Genomic DNA, 23,459 nt, shown 5'->3' with positions numbered 1-23,459 from the left:
TTTTATTTTAAGCTTCTATCTCTAGTGCTACTCCGGAAGGCTCTTTGCAGAAAAATCTGAAGCAATAGGAATGCAAATATTTTAAGTGCCAAGATAAGCGTGACCAGTGAAACTTCATTTCAGCCACTGGTGTAGTAGTTAGAGTGAGCTGGTTCTTTGCAAAGCTGCTTAAATTTTATTGTGCTAGAAATATATTGACAGAATCCCATTTTATCTCTTTTTAGCCAGACTTACCCAGTCGGCCAGGGCTAACAATGGATGTCCAAACAGTTTACAGTGGTTAATACAATGGACAAAGGGTTTCACTGTTTGGAGAGTGGAAAAGAGAGCTGATGGGGAGCTTCTTAAGGGCACTGACCTAATTCACTCCTTCAACAAAAATGATATAAATATATATGTATTTTGATCCAGGTGTCTATAAATATTTCACCTAGTAGTATTACAGCTTCAGGAAGGGCCGTGTGGTGCTTTGTATATTTTGTTAAGTACAGCCTTTATTTTTATTTGCCAGTGGCCTTTAGATTTTTTTCAGTGAGTCAAGTTCTGGAATGAGCTGATATTCCACAAAAGTTAGGGAATTAAGAAAGGCAGCTGCAATCACATGTCACCCTTGTCAATCCTGAAACCTCCTCACATTCAGGAATTTTAGTCATGTACTTTTTAAAGATAAACTTTTCTGTGAGCCTTTTTTCCATAAAATGTGGAGAAACAACTGAGTTAAAAATTTAGTTCAGGCATTGCTAAATTTCTTTTTTCTTTTTTTTTTTTCATTGCTAAATTTTCTGAGTATCGTATTTATGATTTATTTTGTTCAGAAAACGTAAATTGCCAATGCTTTTACCATTTATTACCATGAAATATTTGCAGCCAGCATGTACTGCTTCAAAGAATATCTCTCACCTATTAATAGAACAGGAGCAAAGGAGAGCACACACGTCACTATGGGGTAAAAAAGTTCATTGGGCTTACTTTTAAGTTTCAAGTAATAATTGCATTGTTGTTCTAAGTGGTCTTTGAGTATGACTGGATGATTAAATATAAATGTTGACCTGATTGGATTATATCCCAGCTGTGAACTGTCCTGAAAAAACTGCAGTAACCTATCACTTCGGACAGTTACCAGACTTGTTCTTTTGGCTTTATATTTGGGATAATGATTTATGCAGTGAAGTACTGTAGAAATTGGGGTGCTGTCATGTCTGTCTATCCTTCATCTGTTTCACCTTGGCTAAATTGGCTCTATTTGTATAGCCTGCTACATGGATAGTCCATGATCTTCACAGGAAGTAAGTAACAAGCTTTTTGATTGCGATGAGCTTAATCAGAATGAATGCTTGGAAACGGTGAACTGCAGAAAAGGTCCTCCATTAGATCTAATCTAAACTAAGGTGCATATGTTTATCTTTTCAGAAGAGCAGGGTGTTTTCATGGGGGCCTGTGTTCAGCTGACTGTTGGGAGGGCTGTCAGTTTCAGTGTTGGGGGATGGTTATGAGTTCTTGAGAGCAGGTCTTAGATCTTTGCTTTCCTAGTCCAGAGATAGCATAGTTGTTCAGGCAGTGGAGGAAGGTGAAAGGGAGACCGAGGGGCAGGTAAGTCACAAAGGACTGAAGTGGGATCTGCATGGGTGTGTGTTTTCTCCCTTTTCTTACTATATTCCCAGTCCAGCAAAAAAGTTTGGAGACTGGTGGAAACAGCAACATTCCATCATTGGAGGAACAAATCTAAAATATGCATTCGTAAAGCTTGTAGAGCAGCTCTGAGACTGTGTCCTTGATTTCTACCACTTAGGTGTGCTGGGGGCAGGCTCACCCTGCTCAGTGGCCAGGTGTGCAGCAGAACTTCCACTGTTTGTGAAAAATGCCTAGTCGTGAGGAAGCCCAGGACACTGAGCGAGATGCTGTGGGTTTTACTCTGTACTGTGGGAGTTCTAACTTTCCTGTAGCGAAGTGAAAGAAGGAGGCATTTACAGATGGAGTGTTAGACCCTTGGTGCAGATCTCACTGACTGATGCCTACCACTTGGGTGTAGGTGTTAAAACTGGATTTGATAGGGTGAGGAAACTGGCTCAGAAATGTTAAGTAATTTGCCCCGTGTCACACAGCTTGTGTGGTAGGCAGGGCTTCTGAGTCCACCTGACTAATTCGAAACGGGTAGGTTCTTCGAACTCCACTGGCCTTTGCTTTTCAGAATCAGATGGGTAAAGATATAATAGGAGAAGGCTCTCTGTTGATTTTTAGGAATTTAAACATTATCACTGAAAGTGTATGCAAGTTTTTCTCTCCAGGAAATCATTAGTAGCAATATTATATAAATTATTATTGTTGTTATTATTAGTATTATTTTAGAGAGAGCGTCTGTATGGGCGAAGGGGGGAGGCAGGCTGAGGGAGAGGATGGGAAATAATCTCAAGCCCAACACTGGGCTCAATGCAGGGCTTGATCCTTCCACCCTGAGATCATGACCTGAGCTGGAACGAGTCGGACGCTTAAGCAACTGAGCCACCAAGGTGCTCCACAATAATATATTAATGTTTTTAAGAGGTATTTTCATTTTTCAATGAGTTGTTTGTCTTTATTATTGTATATAGGATCTCAAAGACTCTAAGATGAGTAAGACACAGATTTATGGGGAAGTAGATTATATAAACAACTAGCTAAATCACAATTTGTTATAGAAATACTAAGAATATGTCTTGTCCATGAGAGTCTTTCTTCAGGTCTACACAACCTCTGGTTAGAAATGACTGTTATCCCATCAACTCCTCCCCAATCATCCACCTGCCCAAACCCCCCACAATTGTTGTTAATATGAAGAAAAACTTGTGGCTAAAAAGCACATGGGTTGTGGAATCAGAACATCTTAGACTTGCTGTGTTTGGGAAGTTGGCTGTTTAAAGGGTCAGAATTCTATCACAAGTTGCCTGAGGATCAAAGTACATCTTTTAAAACACCACATACCTCCCAAGAAGTTTAGGCTACCAGATACTCACACTTTTGTGTGAAATGGAAAGTAAGCCTTCTTTTAATATGTAGTCAAGACCATATGATAGATATAGTGAAAATTTTGATTGAGGATCAAGATAGAGTTGGAATTTTGGAGTTAGAGCATTTTGTTGGTGGAGTAGATGTTATGGAGTGCCATGTGTTCACCCTTGGGCAGGTTGGGATAGGAGGATGTTGAAAACAGCAAACAGCCCAAGGGGTAGAAAGAGCTGGGAAAGCTCCAAATACAGACATTGTTTCTTTACAGTTTCCCCCTGGAATCCTGTTAAGGGTGCCTTTTCTCTTCCTTACTGTCTCACTACACAGCTGTCTTCCCCCAGGACCCAGAACTGATGAGTTAGATGAGCATGCGTGGGCAGTCTGTTAAAGCTGACATTATTTGAAATGTTGATTCTTAGGGATGCTTGGGTGGCTCAGTGGTTGAGCATCTAACTTTGGCTCTGGGTGTGATCCTGGGGTCCTGGGATTGAGTCCCACATTGGATTCCCTGCATGGAGCCTGCTTCTCCCTCTGCCTATGTCTCTGCCTCTCTCTGGCTCTTTCATGAATAAATAAAATCTTTAAAAAAAAATGTTGGTTCTTGGTCCTAGGCTCAGCCACAACAAATGCTGGCTATATAGTTCTGACCAGATTGTAAGTCGAACCAAACTTCAGGGTGGACAGTGGAAACTTCTAGTGTTTATACCCCTCTTTCTCTCTCTTTTTTTTTTAAAGATTTTATTTACTTATTCATGAGAGACACAGAGAGGCAGAGACAGGAGAAGCAGGCTCTATGCAGGGAGCCTGATGTGAGACTCCATCTTGGGACTCCGGGATCATGCCCTGAGCCAAAGGCAGATGCTCAACTGCTGAGCCACCCAGGCATCCCTATATCTCTCTTTTTAAAACATTACTCTTAAAGCCCCATTTGGTGTTGTGGGTGCCATATCCTAATCTCTCTGTGAGGGTGCACAGAGAACATTCCGGCTTGAAATCAGGAACCAAGGTTTTTATTTCTCATTGTCTAACACAGTTCTTCACAAAGTGTCTTGCCCAATGTAGATAATACTAACACATATAGTTAATGATCTACTTTGAGGATTATCTGAAGCAAGATTTTGATGTCAGGCCAGCTTCCTGTGTGGTGTGTGATTAGAAATTGTGAACAAGTTCAGAATTTAGCTTAGGTAAATTATAACCAGTAAGTTCTGTTGCTACCAAAACCAAGTGTAGTTCATTTTCAGTTGACCTAACTTTTGAGTTATGTTCGCACTCAGAACTTACTCCTTATTATTTAAAAAACAAAAAAAAGTAAAAAAGTAAACGAGCAAACAGAACAGGATTATCCCCAAACAGTGACTGGATCCTAAGAGCAGTTCTAAAGTTTATTTAGGATTATAGTGAAAACCAAAGTGAAGGAAAAGCACAAATCAAGAAGTGTGTGCACTTCCTTCGGTACTGGTGTGAGCAACTTCCAGGTAAAGACAGTGTCTTGGTCAATAGACACCTACCACATCAGTAGGCTGTTACTAAATTTTGCATGAGTTTAGACTAGACTAATCAACTGCCTGTTTGGTTGGTTGTCTTTTTGTTTTTATTTTTCCCTGCTTACTAGCAAATAATTGTTCTTACCTTTTTAAATGGGTACATTTTAAATTAGTTATGTAAATGTTTATGTAATATCTTCTGCCTCCAAAGCCTAAAAAATATACTATGTGGCCTTTTATTTTTATTTATTTATTTTTTTAAAGTTTCTCTTTTTTTAAAATTTTTATTTATTTATGATAGTCACACACACATTGAGAGAGAGAGAGAGAGAGGCAGAGACACAGGCAGAGGGAGAAGCAGGCTCCACGCACCGGGAGCCCGACGTGGGATTCGATCCCGGGTCTCCAGGATCGCGCCCTGGGCCAAAGGCAGGCGCCAAACCGCTGCGCCACCCAGGGATTCCACTATGTGGCCTTTTAAAGAGAACATTTGCTGGGCCATGGTTTAGAACTCCCAGAAGCAGGAAGCTTGGGTATCTCGCCCTACCTGACCCATTCTACTATCTGGACATGCAAATGTCAAGATACTGACTTGTGGAAGAGTCTCACTTCTTGAGGACACTCTTGTCTGACGTCCTTCTTGGCTGTGGGAAAACGAAACAGAGACGGGGCTGGGTTCGTTTGCTTTCTGGTTTCAGTCCAGGAAGGTGACAGATAACAGGGACCAGTTGAGAAGTTGAATGTAGACTCCCTCCAACTTAAGCAGTAACATAAGCACAGGCAACTGTGGAGAAAATATATTTCAAAATACATTTTGTTTACAGGGTGTAGAAAGGCCATGAAACTGAAATGTCCCTGTAGGAGTCTGAAACACCTCTGTCTGGGTTTTGGATGTTCTTATTTTCCTGGATTCCAGCCTCGGGACAGCACTGTTGATTGTGTTTCTACATTGTTGACTATTTCAGTTCCAAGCGGTTCATTCTTTTCTGTCAGGGAAACCTTCAACATTATAATAAAATGACGTCATGGGTTCAAAGTCTTGACAAAAATGTAGTGCAGAAAAGGAGTTGATGTTCCTCCAGCTTAGGAGATCTAGAAAAGCTTTGGGGTGACATCAGTGGCTGATACCCCAGCCCTTGAGCCAATTGACTGTCATTTTCTCTTTACTATTCCAGGCCTTCCTACATCCTAAAAACAAGCATCCCTTGAGGGTGGGGAGGGACTATGTCCTGTGTTGTTAGGTCTTTGTTTTGCATTTTAAAAATACAGGCTATTTTTAAAATCTTACTCAATTTATACCACATTGACTTTTTTGTTTAGGGTGCCACTTACTTAACATAGGAAACACCCCTCTCACGTGGCACTTCAGAGTTTATAAAAGCTCCCACGTAAAATTCTCAGTCCATCTTGACAAAACCCTGGAGTGATGGGTGTTATCATCCAAGATGCTCATGGAACAGCTGGTTAGTGACAAACTTACAGAGCGGAACAGCTAGAGAGCTTCGTGTGTTGTGTTATTGTGTGTTTCCCTGACCCTGTTTCTTGCCCACTCCTCAGTGACAATACTGCAACTGTGTCTTTGGAACCTGGCTTGGAAATTATAGTTCACTTTATAGTTTTTCCTCACAGTAGAAGGGGGATTTTGGCTGGAGCCTTGGATGGACCCCTTGGCTTCAGCTGTCCTGAGAAGCCATTAAATGCCCATGGAATCAGTGTCAGGCCCCTCTGTCCACCTCCTCCTCACCTCTTGTGTCCAGTAACCAGCTGGGGCTGTCGACCTAGGCTTACATTTCTTTTCTAGCTCTCTGTAAAAATAAGGAATTTAGACTCAAATATATAAAAATACAAATCTGCCTGCGGCATTGACCTGCCTCAGACTTGCTCATAGATGACACCAAGATCGCTCCTGAGTCTCGGGGGGGCCCCCCCCAGCCGCCACCCTCTCTGTGCCTCTAGTGTGGTGGCCTGTTGGTCAGCCTTCCTCAGGGAGCTCCATACCCTACTTCCATGAGGTCCCAAAGAAGGAAAGGCTTCCTTGATCTCTGGAAGAAGCCAGTCCTTTCTGTTCTAGACCTTTGTGTGCTTTCCCCTTATAGCATTTGTCAGCTTTTATTTTAGTTCTGCCATGATTTACATTGACCCTCCTGTGCCTGAGAGCTCACTGAAGGCAGGGCTGTGTTTGTTATCCTCATTGTTTAATCTCAAGTGCTCAGTACAGAGCTGGAAGGAAAGAGGTGCTTGATAAAATGTGTGTAATGAACCAACAAATGGATCCCACCTGCTACACGGAAACTTTTAACTCCTGTAGGTCTGTCTTCTGGAAATTATGTTCCTCTATACTAATTAGGCCCAGTGATTAACAATCAGAAAGTGCTATCTTCTGCTTCCCAGATGGCTTAAATTCCTTTGAATATCCCCACAACAGCCAGAGCCAGGCTAGCAACTTTGTAGGGTGATGATGTATTGTAATAAGCTTTATGTTAATGAATGACAAGTAAAAGTGTTTATTTTCTACTTTTAGTCCTCCCCATTTGCAAATTTGTCTTGCCTCTTATAAAAGCTATAGTGGTAGGATTTTATTGTAATTATTAAAGTTCATTTCTAATTTCCTCTAGATGGCATTTATTTTGAAATTTTAAATTTGAAGGGAAAGAACATTCTTTTTATTTTTGCATTGTTGCGCCACCTGGTGGATTATGTTTGTTACTACCCATTGCCTGTTCTGATTTCCTGACCTGCCCTTTCCACAGAAGGGAAATGTTGGGTGCCTTTTTATGTTTTAAGATTGCATATGATTTCTACCAATTTCTGTTACTAGGCAAAGATGGATTCTTCTGAGAGAAGATCAACATTGCTGAATTCAGAATTTTAAAAAATGTTGACCCGTATCTGAAATTTCCCATGTCACTAATAAAAGGACAGTGCATAGTAAGGGAGGGGGCATCTGCACACTATTTTATGGACTCAGATTACCTCAGTTTATAGAATAATGACATACAAGATATTAGACCAAAGAATGAGGTCTTTTTCTAAGTTTAGAAACAAGACTGTTTCAAACATCTTAACCCTTTTTTTTTTTTTTTTAATTTTTATTTATTTATGATAGTCACAGAGAGAGAGAGAGGCAGAGACACAGGCAGAGGGAGAAGCAGGCTCCATGCACCGGGAGCCCGATGTGGGATTCGATCCCGGGTCTCCAGGATTGCGCCCTGGGCCAAAGGCAGGCGCCAAACCGCTGCGCCACCCAGGGATCCCTTAACCTTTTATTTAATAAATTTTGTCATGAGAAGAAAACATTAGATGCCTACTCTTTTTGTATAATTTGATTCAGTTACATCTACAGTGTTTTATTATTAAGTCAAAGTCATTAGTAAGGCTTGCTGGTTTGCATTTTCAGTATTTTTAATAGCTTGGCTAGGTCTCCCACTTTGCCTGGTGTGGGAGGTGGATGCAGGAAACCTCACCTTTCCCCTTCCTGTCTCTGGTCTTTGCCGCCCCCTCCTCTTAATGGAGTGTATTCTGGTGCAACTGAGAGTTCTTGTTTTTCTCTGTTGTTTCCTTTTTTTTTTTTTTTTGTAAGATTTTATTTATTTATTCATAGACACAGAGAGAGAGAGAGGCAGAGACACAGGCAGAGGGAGAAGCAGGCTCCATGCAGGGAACCCAACGTGGGACTCGATCCCGGGTCTCCAGGATCGCGCCCTGGGCAAAGGCAGGCGCTAAACCGCTGAACCACCCAGGGATCCCTGAATCTTTTTTTTTTTTTCTTAAGATTTTATTTATTTATTCATCACACACACACACACACACACACACAGGCAGAGACACAGGCAGAGGGAGAAGCAGGCTCCATGCAGGGAGCCTGACTTGGGACTCGATCCCCGGTCTCCAGGATCACGCCCTGGACTGAAGGCAGCACTAAATCGCTGAGCCACCACCTGGGCTGCCCAGAAGAAAGAGAATCTTAAGCAGGCTCCATGCTCAGCACAGAGCCCAATTCAGGGCTCCATCTCACGACCGTGAGGTCATGACCTGAGCTGACACCAGGAGTCGGAAACTTGAGTGATTAAGGCACCCAGGCTTCCCTTGTAGGAAAATTTTTAAATATTATCAAAAGGATCCTTAAAGTATGAAAGCAAGTACTGTAAATAAGTAGTCTTTTTTTTTCTTTTTTCTCCTCAAAATGGTATTTAAAAACCATGGCATTTGACTCATCTTGATCCAGCATTGTGAATTGCTGGAATAATGGGTCCGGACATAACGAAGATGCTTGGAAATGTTGGTGGTGTTCAATTTAGAAATACAAAATATCGAGAAGGCTCCATGCACTACAGTTTTGCCATAGTATTAGTTATAGTAACCAAAGAAAGATAGAAACTTTAAATGACTACTAGGGATATGGTTAACAGATTATAAACTAAATGTGGCTATTTATAAATTTAAGTTAAACATTTAGTTTCTTAATTGCAGTAGCTGCATTTTAAATGCTCAACAGCCACATGTGGTTAGTGGCTACCATATTGGGCAGTATAGCTACAGAACATTGGGGTTACAGCTCAGAGTTCTGTTGGAGATAGCACTAGACCAATGCCTCTAACTTCAGTGTGTGCCTTAACCACATGGGGGCTCTTGGTAAAATACATGTTCTTTTCAACAGGTCCAAGGTAGGGCTTTGGGATTCAGCATTTCCAAGGAACTCCTAAGTGTTGGCAATATAGTACCTATACGGCAATACAGTATCTATACATGAGGTCTTTTAAATTCTGCGTTTATTTCCCAATTCTGATAGAAAAGGCTTGTCTTTGAGGCTTCAGACTCTAGGCTTACTGGCTTTCTGGGGATTAACCAGGGATACTGATATTTGGTGGGAGCATGTGTGAGCCATCCTCTGATGATGCCTAGGGTCTAGGAGGGACGGTTTATTTTGTGCTTCATTAGGGCCAACCCTGCTAGCAAGATTTAGCTGAGCACTCTAATGACTGGTTTTCTAACCTGCCTTTTGACAAAGCAGTTTATAATTTTATTTATCTTGGTACTTGTCACGGGGTGGTAGTTTGTATGTTTTTTTTTTTTTTTTTTTTTTTAAGTGAAGCTGTTTTTTAATGCTGTATGGGCTTAGATTCAAAATCATAGAGTAGACAGGGCTGTGTCCCTGTTGCCAAATTAGCACCTTCCTTTTTGGCTTATTGATGGTTTCTATGTAATTATAAATAAGAATGGTCTGTTTAAATTACAAATTATACTTTATAGCTCACTGTATCAGAAATGTGAACATAGAGGTCTTAAATGTAATTATCAGCTGATTTTTTTCCCCCTCCTATCTTATTAAAATTGGACTCATGCATATCTGGACTCAGATTGTGACCAGCCACCTATTAATTTGGAACCATGTGCAAGTTCCTTAATATTTCAGGTTAATTTTTAGAGCAGTTTAAGATTCACAGTAAAATTGAGCAGAAGGTACAGAGATTTCCCATATACCCTCTACCCTTTACACTGGGTAAAGCCTTACATCATAAGTATTACCCGTCAGAGTGGTATGTTTGTTATAGTTGATAAACCAACACTGACACATCATTACCACCCAGAGTCCATGGTTTACATTACAATTCACTGTTGGTGTTGTACCTTCTGTGGATTTGGACAAAGGTATATGATGTGTATACATCATTATGGTATAATTCAGAGTATTTTTACTGCCCTAAAAAATCCTTTGTGCTCTGCCTATTTTCTCCCCTTCCTTCTAACCCTGACAGCCACTGATCATTTTATTATTTTCATAGTTTTGCCTTTTGCAGAATGCCATATAGTTTGAATCAAATGGGATGTAGCCTTGTCAGATTGGCTTTCACTTAGGAATATGCATTAAGTTTCTTCCGTGTCTTTTCATGGCTTGAAAGCTCAGTTCTTTTTAGTGCTCAAAATATTCCATGGTTGGGCACCTGGGTGGCTCAGTTGGTTAAGCGTCTGCCTTCAGCTCTGGTCATGATCCCAGGATCTTGGGATGGAGCCCCACATCGGGCTCCCCACTCAGTAGCAAGTCTCCTGCTCCCTCTCCTCTCCCTTTGTGATCTCTTTTAGTCTCTCTCAGATAAATAACTAAAATATATTTTTAAAAATTATATATATATATATATTTAAAGATTTTATTTATTCATTCATGAGACACAGAGAGAGGCAGAGACACAGGCAAGGGAGAAGCAGGCTCCACGCAGGAAGCCCAATGTAGGACTCGATCCTGGGACTCAATCCTGGGACTCCAGGATCACACCCTGGGTCGAAGGCAGGCGCTAAACCACTGAGCTACCTAGGGATCCCCCCAAAATAATATTCCATTGAGATGCATCACGTTTATTCATCCATTCACCTACTGAAGGACATTGTGGTTGCTTCTAAGTTTTGGCAGTTCTCAATAAAGGTGCTATAAACATCTGTTTTTGTTTGGACATAAGTTTATAACTTCTTTGGGTAAATACCAGGGAACACGATTGCTAGATTGTGTGATAGGAGTATGTTTGTTTTTGTTTGTTTTGTTTTTGTTTGTTTTTTTTTTCTTGTTTTGTTAAAGATTTTATTTTAAGTAATCTCTACACCTAACATGGGGCTCAAACTCAAAACCCCAATTTTTTATTTTTATTTTTTTAATATTTTATTTTTTTGAGAGAGAGCATGAACCGGAGGGATGGGAAGAGGCAGAGGGAGAAGCAGGCTCCCCATTGAACAGGAAGCCAGGCTTGACCCCAGGACCCTGAGATCATGACCTGAGCCAAAGGCAAATACTCAACCGACTGAGCCACCCAGGCACCCCGAGTATGTTTGGTTTTAAGGAAATCACCAAACTCTCTTCCAGAGTGGCTGTACCATTTTGCATTCTCACCAGCTTCTACTGCTCCATATCCTCACCACATTTGGTGGTGTCTTTACTCCAGATTTTGGCCCTTCTAATATGTGTAGTCCTATCTCTGTTTTAATTTGTATATCCTTGATGACATACGATGTTAAACATCTTTTCTTTTCTTCTTTTTTAAAAAAAATTTATTTTATTTATTCATGAGAGACACAGAGAGAGAGAGAGAGAGAGAGAGAGAGAGGGGCAGAGACACAGGCTCCATGCAGGGATCCCGACATGGGACTCAATCCGGGGTCTCCAGGATCACACCCTCGGCTGCAGGTGGCGCTAAACCACTGAACCACCAGGGCTGCCCCTAAACAGCTTTTCATATGCTTATTTGTCATCTGTAAATCTTTGTGGGGTGTCTATTAAGGTCTTTGGCCTGTTTTTTTAACCAAGTAGTTTTCTTATTTTGAGTTTTTGGAGTTTTTTTGTATATATTTGTCTGATAATAGTTTTTTTTTTTTCTTTTTAATTTATTTGATGGGGGGCGGGGAGAATGAATGGCGGGGAGGGGCAGGGGTAGAGAGATCAGCAGGCTTCCCACTGAGCAGGGAGCCCAATGCAGGACATATCTATCCCAGGACCCCAGGATCATGACCTGAGACAAAGGCAGAAGTTTAACCCACTAAGTCATGTAGGTGTCCTGATAATAGTTCTTTATTAGACATCTTTGCAAGTGTTTTCTCCTAGTTTTTATTTAGTCTTTTTATTCTCTTGACATTGTCACTCACAGAAGTTTGTAAACTTAATGAAGTCCAGCTTATCAATTCTTTGTTTCATGGCTCATCAGACCTTATATTTTCATAAATAAAAAAAGGAGGAATTGGGTATTTGGAAGGGTTAACGGTTAATAGCCATTAAATACTTAGCACAGTGTCTTGGTGCTTTGTAATGTTCAGTCAGTGGTGATATGTTTTGGGTCCCCTGATTCACACATGTGTTCACAGAGGAGCAGCCCTAGGGAACTTATACTTAGCAGGCTATTGCAAGAGCCAGAAATAAAGTCTGACCTGGTTCCCTTCCTGCACCCTCTCCTTCTCAAGTCACTAGGCTGCAGTCAGTCAGAAGAGTTGCTGAGCTGGGTTGACTGAATGCAGACCAACTACTTGGGAATGACCGTCAAGCTTGTCAGAGGTGTCCAAGCACCAACAACCATGGTGGGGATTTTTTTGTGTTTTGTTTTGTGTTTTTGTTTGTTTGTTTGTTTGTTTTTTGGTTTAAAGGCCAGGAAGTGATCACAGGTAGTTTCTGAAAGACTCTATCCAGGTTCAGGGAAAGAGGCAGTGTTCTTCAGTGGAAAGGATACAGGCTTTGCAGCCCCACTGACCTGAGTTAGGATGTGTCCTCTGTCACCTTTTACTTATATGAACTTGAACAGGTTACTTTACTTCTGACTTCTGTCTTCTTTTCTGTAGGATGAGTCTAATAGTTATGATATTGGTGATAGCTAAAAATGATAGAACATTTACTACATGTCAGGCACTACCCCAAGTTCTCTACATGCATGGTCTTATTAAATTCTCCTAACAACCCTAGAGAGGTTAACAGTTGGGGAAACCGAAGCAAGGACAAATTAATGTAATTTGCCTAAGTTAAGTGGTGAAGCAGAGGCCAGAATCCCCACTTTCTGATTATGCAATCCATGATGTGTCCCTTAAAAAAAAGGCTTTTTTTGAGATATAGTTTACATACATTACAATGAAGGTGTACAGTTCAGTAGTTTTTCATATGTTCACAGAGTTGTGCAACCACCACCATATCAATTGTAGAACATCTTTATCACCACAGAAAATAATTCACACACCCATTAGTTAAATCATCCCATTTCTCCCTAAAATCCTTCTCCTAAGCAACCACTGATCTACTTTTGGCCTCTGATTTTGCCTCTTCTGGACATTTTACATAAATGGAATCATACAGAGTATTTGTCTTTTTACAACTATCTGGCTGCTGCTTCTTCTTTTTTTTTTTTTTTAAACTATCTGGCTTCTTAAACTGTTTATAAGATTCATCAGTGTCACAGCGTATACTAGTACTTCATTCCTTATTATGGCCGAATAATGGTCCGTTGTGTGGATGGACCACATTTTGTTTACCCATTTATTGATTGATAGTCATCCAAATTTTTTCCACTTTTCTGCTATCATAAACGATACTGCTGTGAACATTTGTGTACAAGTTTTTGTGTAGACATATACTTCCCATTCTCTTGGATTCCATGATGTGTTCTTAACTACTATACTATGCCCTTCTGGGAGACAGAAAGCAGGCAATTCTTATTTGGGAGTGATCTCGTTATACTATTGCTGCAGTGTTTTTGGTGGGTACCTTAATTGAGACTTATGTGATGAGCACTCAGCAAGGCTTTTACAAATATGAAGAACTTCATTCAGTCCTTACAGCACTTATAATAGAGTAGACGTTGTGAGCCTTATTTTACAGGTGAGGCAACTGAGCCTCACCTAGTAAACTGCTCAAGGTCACAGAGCTTGTAGGATGTGTAGGGAGCTGAGCTCGGACCCAGGTGTGTGTGATGGCCTACAAAGCTCTTCAAAATCAGATGGCTGCCATTTCCAGGGATATATCAATGAAGACTCTGCCTCCCACTTGGAGGTTTGTTGGCCTGGATTTTACAGAGCGCTTTCCATAGAAGTTTGCTTCCTTTCACCCTATGGAATAGACATTGATACTCTTATTTGTATCAAGTGGCAACTGAATTGTGTGTGTGCCCAAGGTCATGATTGGGTTGGGGGGTCAGAATCTTGGCTGAAAGTGTCTTCTTGGAGTCTAGTTTCATTGCTCTTTGCATTTCAGCAGACCTGCTTTTTAAACAATAGTAGGATTCCCAGGCACACCTTCATTGTCTCCCAATTCTGTCTTCATTGTAGTGCAGACTGAAGTTTTCCCTTAGGTAAATAAAGGGTGATGGGGTTGAAGAAACCTCCGGTAACTTGGTAACTTGTACCTTTCAGCAGTGGGCCTGGAATCTAATCCTGTGAATTCTGATGACCTATCAGGAACCCCTCTTAAAATTTGTGTATGTTACTTTTTTCTTTTTTTTTTTATATATATATATTTTTTATTTATTTATGATAGTCATAGAGAGAGAGAGAGAGAGAGGCAGAGACACAGGCAGAGGGAGAAGCAGGCTCCATGCACCGGGAGCCCGACGTGGGATTCGATCCCGGGTCTCCAGGATCGCGCCCTGGGCCAAAGGCAGGCGCCAAACCGCTGCGCCACCCAGGGATCCCCATGTTACTTTTTTCTTAACCGTATATATTGTAAGGTGTGGCTGTGAGCACATCTTACCTTCTGGAGCCATAAAGGGGAGGGTAAGGAGCTGGTGATCTCTTTGTTATCATCCCATCAGAAAATGAAAATACTTGTGGAATAAGCTATGGATGACTTATTGGTAAACCAAAAATCACATAAAGACTTGTTTAGTTTCCTGCGGACGAGTCTACTGCTATAAGGAAGGGTTTACTTTGAGAGACCACAGGCAAGTGGCCCAAGGCCAAGGACTTGGTTTATAATTTTAAAATTACTCATTTTGGGGGCACCTGGGTGGCACATTTGGTTAAGCATCTGCCTTCGGTTCAGGTCATGATCTCAGGGTCCTGGGATCGAGCCCCGTACTGGGCTCCATGGTCCGTGGGGAGCCTGCTTCTCCCTCTCCCTCTCCCCCTGCTTGTGCTCTCTTTATCACTCATTCTCTTTCTCAAATAAATAAAATCTTTAAAAAAAAAATTACTCATTTTAGGAAGCTGGACCTCCTTTTCTGCTTTTCCTGGGAAAAAGCAGTTCCTGCTTACTTCTTTGATAGATGTCTTGAAATTGTGCTCAGCTATTGGAATTTTTACTAAATCCTTCACAACCATTAAAATAAGACCAGTTTCAAGGTGTGCTTGAGCGGTATGCTCTTTGTAACTGCCATTCCCTCATCGCTCACCTTGCTCCAGCCCCACATGGTCTTTTTTTCTTCCTTGAACACAATGAGATTCTTTCTCATCTCAGGGCATTTGCACTTACTGTTCTCCCACCTTGGAGAACAGTTCTGATTTTTTTAGGATTGGTGCTTTCCAGTGTCACAGCCCATGGCACTTAATCCTCCTGCCATTATAATATATGTTTATTTATTACTCTTTCCCATTAAATTCCTTCTTGTGAAGGAAGAACTTGGCTTATCTCTCCCATCAGTGTGGACAGTGGGCCTTTATCTTCCTTTGCTATGGCGGTCAGTAGTACTGAGTTGTTACTGTGTACTCTCCTCCTTATTGGACCGTGACTGCCTTTTGCAGTGACTTCAGGTAATTTGTCTTTCAGTCCACAGGCTGCTGTTCAGGAAATGTTTCTCGAATATATGAATATGGAGTTTAGGAGTCTTTGGGGGAGGTAAATTGCTAAACGTGAGATCATGTTATTGAGGCAGCTGTTCTACCACAAAATGCCCTTTTGATGCCCCTGGTATAAAAACTGCTAGGGAGAGGCTGCAGTGGTTCCCATGGCTACTCTCTCGGTTCCCCCTTTCTTAGGGTCTTTGCTCTGTGCTAGTCTTTGCATCCTGCACAACCCACCCCCACCCCTATACCATTCATTTTTCAAACTTCATCTCAGGGTCACTTGCTTAGGGGAAATCCCCCACCCTCCCATCAGGTGCTGGCTCTTGCCAAGCTTCCTGAGGGCAGTCAGTGCAGTGTCTCTAAGTGCCATGCTTTATATTTATCCATTCATTCACTCACTTCATTCATTCATTCATTCATTCATTCATTCATTCAATAATCTCAATGCCTACTGTGGGGCTCGAACTCACGACCCTGAGATCAAGAGTCACATGCTCTTCCAACAAAGCCAGCCAGGTGCCCCCAGTGCTGTATGTTTTAACTGACATCTGATCCTCAGAGTCTAGCAGGCTGTACTTAGTAAACATTTGCTGAGTGAATGAGTAAAGAATTGGTGATAGTGTATGTGCAAACCCATGTTCCACCACAGCACTGTTCACCATAGCAAAGAGGTGAGAGTAACCCAAGTGTCCATCTATGGATGGCTGGATATACAGAATGTGGCATACACAGACAATGGAATATTATTTGGTTTTAAAAAGGAAGGAAATTCTGATGTATGCTACAAGAATGAACACAGAACATTACAATAAGTGAAGTACGTCCCACAGAAAAAGACAAACACTTGTAAGACTCTTATGTGCAATATCTAGAACAGTCAGATTCATAGGAGCAGAAAGTATGATGGTAGTTACCAGGGGTGGGAGGAGGGGGCAACAGGGAGTTGTTTATGGTGTAGAGTTTCTGGTTTGCAAGATGAGTCTTAAAGACTCGATACACAACAATGCGAAGTACTTAGTACTGAACTGTACACTTAGAAATGATTAAGATGGTAATTTTGCAATTTTTTTTAAAAGATTTTTTATTTATTTACTAGAGATAGAGAGAGAGAGAGAGAGAAGCAGGCTCCATGCCGGGAGCCTGACATAGGACTCGATGCCAGGTCTCCAGGATCACACCCTGGGCTGAAGGCGGTGCTAAACCGCTGAGCCACTGGGTCTGCCCAAGATGGTAATTTTGTTATGTATTTTTTTTAAAGCACAATTAAAAGAATTAGGGCAAAAACTGACTTCTGGAAATCACTGTATATGAATCTGAAATTCTTTTTTTTTTTTTAAGATTTTATTTATTTATTCATGAGAGACAGAGAGAGAGAGAGAGAGAGAGAGAGAGGCAGAGACACAGGCAGAGGGAGAAGCAGGCTCCATGCAGGGAGTCTGACGTGGGACTCAATCTCTGGTCTCCAGGATCATGCCCCGGGCTGAAGGTGGCACTTAACTGCTGAGCCACCTGGGCCGCCCTGAATCTGAAATTCTTAAGGGGTAGGATGCCTTTGACTTCTGGGCAGTATGCATAAATAAATGAGGGAAAGAAGTATTTATTTCCTCACGAGGGAAACTCAAGTATTTTCCGAAGGATTGTCAGAGTCCAAGAGGGATCTGCTTTGTGCTTTCCCTCCTTGCCTAGGTTCTTGTGCTTCTCTGCTCCTGGAGCCTAGGGAGCCCGTGAGCTGGGGGATGAGCCTGGCTGGTGTGTAGGGAGCTTGCCTCCATCTGCACAGCCCAGCTGAGTCCTGGGTGTTGTATTTCCTGCCTTTCTCTTTGTAAGATTTGAAGCAAACTTTTACTACTTTCCTACCCTATTTTGCTGTTCTAATGCTTATGAGGAACTTAACAGAAAGAGATGAACTTTTTTTTTTTTTTAAGATTTTATTTTTTTATTTATTTGAGAGAGAGTGCAGGGAGGGAGAGGGACAAACAGATTCCCCACTGAGCAGGGAGCCCAACGCCGGGCTCGACGCAGGACTCCATCCCAAGACCCTGGGATCATGACCCAAGCTGAAGGCAGACACTTAACCAACTGAGCTACCCAGGCACCCCAAGACATGAACATTTCTGAGTGCCTCTTCAGCATGTGCCCTTTATAGAGGTTATTTCATTTCAGACTGACAGTGGCCCTCTGAGGTGTAGGTGGTATTATCCCCATTTTATAAAGAAGGAGACACCGTATCCAAGCTAAGTGACAGAACAGACTGTACTCCAGATCTTCTGCCTTTACAGCTTATGTTCTTGCCTCTACTTCAAGTTGCTTCCTGTATGGTCTCCATCTCATAATCCATATTTATCAAACACCTTAACCTCAAACACTTTGGATGGTGCACTCGCCACATTTGCAAACGGCTTACTTTGACCCCTTGGTGTAGCATATATCATAGCAAGAATGAGGACTGGATCCTGAAGACCATGCTTCTGAAATCCCAAACCCAACTGTGAAACCCCAGGCATCCCATTAAGTCTTTTCTAGACGTTCAAAAACCTAAAATGTACTTTTCCACTGTCCCCCAACCCCCACCACTGGTAAAAACAGAAACAGATGGTACAGCTCTTTGTTATTCTTTTATCTGCTAGATTTACAGAAAGGTTAGGGAGAAGAGAAAACTTTGCTGAGTGAGCACTCTGTCCCCCAGTTGGCTTCAAGCTCCCTTTCGCCTACAGACCTCTTATCTCCAAGGATGTGAAACATCTTATCTTCAAGCCTTTAATTTCTGTGTGACATTGGCAATTCCATTCACCTGAAACACCACCAGTTCATTTCCAGCCAGCTTGTGCCTTTTGTGTGTGTATGGGAGGGTCTGTATAAACAAACACTTCTCTAACTGTTCCTTTCCAGAGTTTTGCTCCAAAATGTCCTATTTGCTTCATGATTTCTACTTCGATTCTGAGTCACTCTATATGGCTGACAAGAATATCTGCTCTGATCCTCTCCTTCCCTTGCATGGGAGAGAGGGAAGGAAAGAAAACCGTTCAAGTGGTGTAAATCCAGACTGCTTTCTTTTTTTCCTCGCAAGTGGTGCTTTTCAAAGCGTTCCAGCGTCCCTGCTGTATGGATGTGTCACTGTGAGAGATGACAACAGGATTTGCTGGGAATGTGGGCCACTATTGTATCCGCCTTATGTAACCACGTGGAGTGATGGCAATGGGTGAGCAGCCTGGGGTGTAGGCAGTGGCCTACTGATTAATCTCCGGAGGCCATGAAGACTGCTCAGGTCCTCCAGAGGATGTGGATCCAGGCTGTTAAAAAGTTGGGGAGATTGAAAGGCCATGTGAGTCTCCCTGCAAGCTCTCCCCCCTTTTCTTTCCCAGCCTTTCTTTGCGGGTTGTGGTTGGGGAGCAAAAGCTTTCTCACAGTGACTCCTTTCTCTTTGGATTTATTTGCGCTTCTGGCAGTTTTCAGTAACAAATTGTGACATGCAGCGTGTAGTCAATGGTGGGTTTTAAAAATACTTGGCTTATTTTTAGCAGATGTGTGAAACTGATAGCCTCTTATGAGGCTTATGAATCAAAGGCTGCTGTTTTCCATGTGTTGGGAGTCTGCAAGTGCTGTTTTGCTTCCTGAGAATGACTTAATATACTGCCTCGTGGAAGATGTTTGTTTGTGTTTGGGAATTTCTTATTTTATGGTAAAACTTTTTGTTTCCTTATTCTATAGCCATCTTTATTCTAAATCTAGGTTCCTAAATCACAGGAAACAGTTCTTTTTTTTTCCTCTTAAAGTTTGAACGGTAAGTACTACTGTAACATGTATGAGTGTTTACATTTTTGGGTGGGATTTTTTTATCAGGCAGCCCCATTATGGACCGAGTTTGAATAATCTTTAACTTTAGCTATGGCCTCCATCTGTCTGAACTAGCAGTCTGTGGACAAAAAGCCTAAAAGTTGCCTGTTGGGGGAGTAGAGATAGTGCAGACTTTTGGTTATCTGCCTTCTGGTTGTTGTTTTTTTTTAGAAGACATTTTTCTTTTGGTTTTATTTTTTATTTTTATTTTTTGAAATATTTTATTTATTTATTCATGAGAGACATAGAGAGGGGGGGGGGCAGAGACACAGGCAGAGGGAGAAGCAGGCTTCCTGCATGGAGCCCAATAATGGGACTCGATCTTGGATTCGATCTTGGATTCCGGGATCCTGAGCCTAGGCAGATGCTCAACCCCTGAACCACCAAGGCATCCTTGTTAGTTTTTAACATATTTATGCAAAATGGAGGATTTTACCTGTTTGGCCAAGGTATTTCAAAGGGAAAACAACAATTAGGGGGTATTTTAAAAAGACAGGTCAAGTAACTGTTTGTCCTTGCCCCTTTCCCTTCATTCTTCATGTAAATACCTTACTGTTAAACACAGTTTTTTATTTATGGTAGAAGATTAGCTCCCTTTAACTTTCTGTGTTGTCTGGGGATAACTCATTATAATATCAAAAGAGTTATAATGAAAACAATTTACATGAAAAATAAAAGTGCTGAGGGATTGGTGTGAAGTACCCTGAAGATGCTCCTTCCTGGCGCTTGGGGTGTTGACTTGGGGGGGGGTAGGGAAGGAGTCTGGGGAGTTCTTCACCCCACTGCTCCCCCACAGCTGAATGGTCTCTCCCTCACCTGCCTTCTCTGCATCTCTCAAGTTATTGCCACCACCCTGTCTTTCTCTCCTCCAGTCAAGTGGTAACACTTTTATTTTGCTCTTTTATTTTGCAAAGTTGGGGGTTAAAAAAAATTTGATATAAGGTCCCTGTCTAGGAATCAGGTACACCTTGATGTCCACTTATATGTCCCCCGTTTTTGAACTTAATGAAATGTTTGGTGCACATAAAGGAATTATGAATCTAAATCATAAAGCCTACTTATAAAACAAATACCATGGAGCCTCACCAGGATGGATACAAAGTCCTTTCTCTCTCTGCCTCTTGCCCAGCTCACTTCATCCTGAGGTCTGTGGTTTTCATTACCTTGCTTTTTATTCCTTCTAGTCTTTTTTTTTTTTTTTTTTTTTAAAGATTTTATTTATTTATTCATGAGAGACAGAGAGAGGCAAAGACAAGGTGGAGGGAGAAGCAGGCCCCCTGTGGGGGGAGCCAGACAGGGGACTCTATCCCAGGATCAAGACCTGAGCCAGAGGCAGCCGCTCAACCGCTAAGCCACCTAGGTGCCCCTTTCTTTCCTATATTTACCACACACATACACATACATAATCCTAAACAGAACATCCCTAAAGAAAAAATTACTTTTGCTGGCTCTTTCTTTATTGTAGTAAAGAACACCAGAGAACATAAAACTTAGTTTCTTTACTGCATAGTAAACGTTCACATTGTTGTGAAACATGGTTTGCTTTCTAAACTATATAAAAATTGTATCAGGCTTTGCACATGCTTCTAGGATGTTTTTCACTCAACATTCTGTTTGAGTTGCATCTGTTGTGGTACATGTGGCTCTAATTTGTTTTTATTACATTATAGTATTGTATTTGAATAATATATTATGATGTATTTGTCCATTCTGTTCTTGATAGATATTTGGGTTCTTTCCAGGTTTTGGCTGTTGAGAATATTGCTGCTATGAATACTCTTTGTGTGTATCCTTGTCACTTACTCATACATTCCTCTCGGGCCTCTGCCCGGAGAGAAATCACTGCATCATGCAATATGTGTGTCTTTGGCTCTAATATATGTGTGCTCTTTCTGTGGCCTGTATGCAAAGCTCCTCAAAGCTAAGCAACAGCCCGTTGGCATTCATGCAGAGTCTGAATACTGATAGCAATTCTAGGATCTGTGCACAGCCCTGCCAGGTTGGGTGGGGCCCAAGCCCAGTGGCCCAGTTTGAAAGGCATGAGCTGAAGCCCTCAGCTAAGCTGCTGTTTGCTGGCAGCCTGTCCCAGGGAGGTGATGTTCTGAGGAATGTGTGACTGTGTGGGGAGTTCTTTGTTTCCCAAAAGGTATTTATATTGATGAGGCAGAGAAGACACTCAGTGATTTTCTTTTTGGGCACACCATGTTTGGTAAAAAACTCCATGGGCTTTGGTGATTTTTATTTGCCAATGTATCAAAAGGGTCATAAATCACATGCTTGGCACATAGTGAGTACTTAGTAAGTATTTCTGAATGAATGAATAAGGGAGTGAGTGAATGAAGGGTCTGAGACCTTCATAAAAAGTCATAGTGCTGTAGGCTAAATACACAGTTATGATATATTTTAATAGCTTTCAAAAGAGCTATTAAAATCTATTTACTTCAGTTTCCTCATCTTTAAAAAATAAGATTTAAAATTCATCACCTGGGCAGCCCCGGTGGCACAGCGGTTTAGCGCCGCCTGCAGCCTGGGGTGTGATCCTGGAGACCCGGGATCGAGTCCTGCATCGGGCTCCCTGCATGGAGCCTGCTTCTCCCTCTGCCTGTGCTTCTGCCTTTCTGCCTGCCAATCTCTCTCCGCCTCTGAATAAAAAAATAATAATAATAAAATAAAGTAAAATAAAATTCATCACCTACTATAACAGAAATATATTCTTATAATATTATGTTTAAGTAGTTAATAGTTTATGTCACAACCCACTAACCCTAGGTAAAGAAGAAGCCACTTACAATCTGATCAGTTCATACAAGTTGGGGAGATTTTTGGGCACTTGGCAAGGTTTGATTGATTAAAAATTTAATTCAATTCTGTTGGGGTGGTAGTGGTAGGAATAGGGGTTTAATTCTCTTTCTGGATAAATCTGATTTAAATTACCCCTGTGCATAGCTCGGGAATACTTAGTATAATCGCATTATGGAAGAATAGTGAATTTCAAAAGCCATTCTACTTGGGCAACATTTAAAAAATAAAGTTTCGTAGCAGCTCACTCACAATTGGCTAAATGATAACAAATTTTATTTTATTATTATTTTTAAGATTTATTTATTTATGATAGACACAGAGAGAGAGAGAGGCAGAGACACAGGCAGAGGGAGAAGCAGGCTCCACGCCTGGAGCCCGACGCGGGACTCCATCCCGGGACTCCAGGATCGCGTCCCGGGCCAAAGGCAGGCACTAAACCGCTGAGCCACCCAGGGATCCCTAAATCCAAAACTTTAAAAAGAGAATTTGCTGTTTTAGAATACATTTTTATTTTAAAAATAAAGAGTAATGTGCTTATATAAAAATAATTCTCTGCCATATCACAGCTCCTGAGGAGATTTAACCTTTTTTTGGTATTCTTCCCATCTCTTGTTTATATGCTTATATAAAGTTTATAGCCAATTTTTATTTCTACGCCTTCCACCAAGAGCAGACAGACCTAATAATATAAAACCAACTAGCTCTTTCTCTCTTTAATTAAAAACACAGTAATCATGAGAATTAAGTAATTATTTTTAGTGCCTGTACATTTCATTTTATTGATTCATTTAACCCAAATATCACACCGTTTTTGGACACTGTGCTCCCTCCCATCCCTTAGCACCCCTTAGCACCACTCCTCCCACCCCAATTCTAGGGGTGATTGTCATGGTACTGGTTAGTTCTTTCCTGATGATTTTTAGATGAATATTTTGGAGAGGGTGCTGCATGATGTTTTTTCTTAACGTATAGGGATATTGCTGTATTTAAAGAGCTTGCATCTGTATTTATTGTACGCAACTTCCACATTAATTCATTTTGTTGAAATTTGCCAGCTTTAAGGTAGAGTCAAGTATTGAGAAGATGAACTTGGGGAGCATGCATGCTAGTTGGTACGTG

The 23,459-nt window shown here is 41.4% G+C and overlaps 1 protein-coding gene across 15 annotated transcripts in view; it reads left to right on the top strand.

Annotated features, from left to right (window-relative positions):
* TJP2 (tight junction protein 2) overlaps positions 1–23,459 on the top strand; it is a 124,035-nt gene that overhangs the window by 59,262 nt on the left and 41,314 nt on the right. The window contains exon 1 of one of the 15 annotated variants that reach the window (XM_025423368.3): positions 18,920–19,026. The exons of 13 other annotated variants lie outside the window; for them this stretch is intronic. In XM_025423368.3, coding sequence (XP_025279153.1) covers positions 18,955–19,026 — 72 coding nt within the window. In that variant the 5' untranslated portion in view covers positions 18,920–18,954. Of the gene's footprint in view, positions 1–18,919; positions 19,027–23,459 lie in introns of those variants that run through there. One more of the 15 variants, XM_025423364.3, reaches the window with a different exon arrangement.

This window comes from Canis lupus, chromosome 1 (assembly GCF_003254725.2).
Source record: "Canis lupus dingo isolate Sandy chromosome 1, ASM325472v2, whole genome shotgun sequence".
Classification (NCBI taxonomy): Eukaryota; Metazoa; Chordata; class Mammalia; order Carnivora; family Canidae; genus Canis; species Canis lupus.
This window is presented reverse-complemented; position numbering and strand designations above follow the sequence as displayed.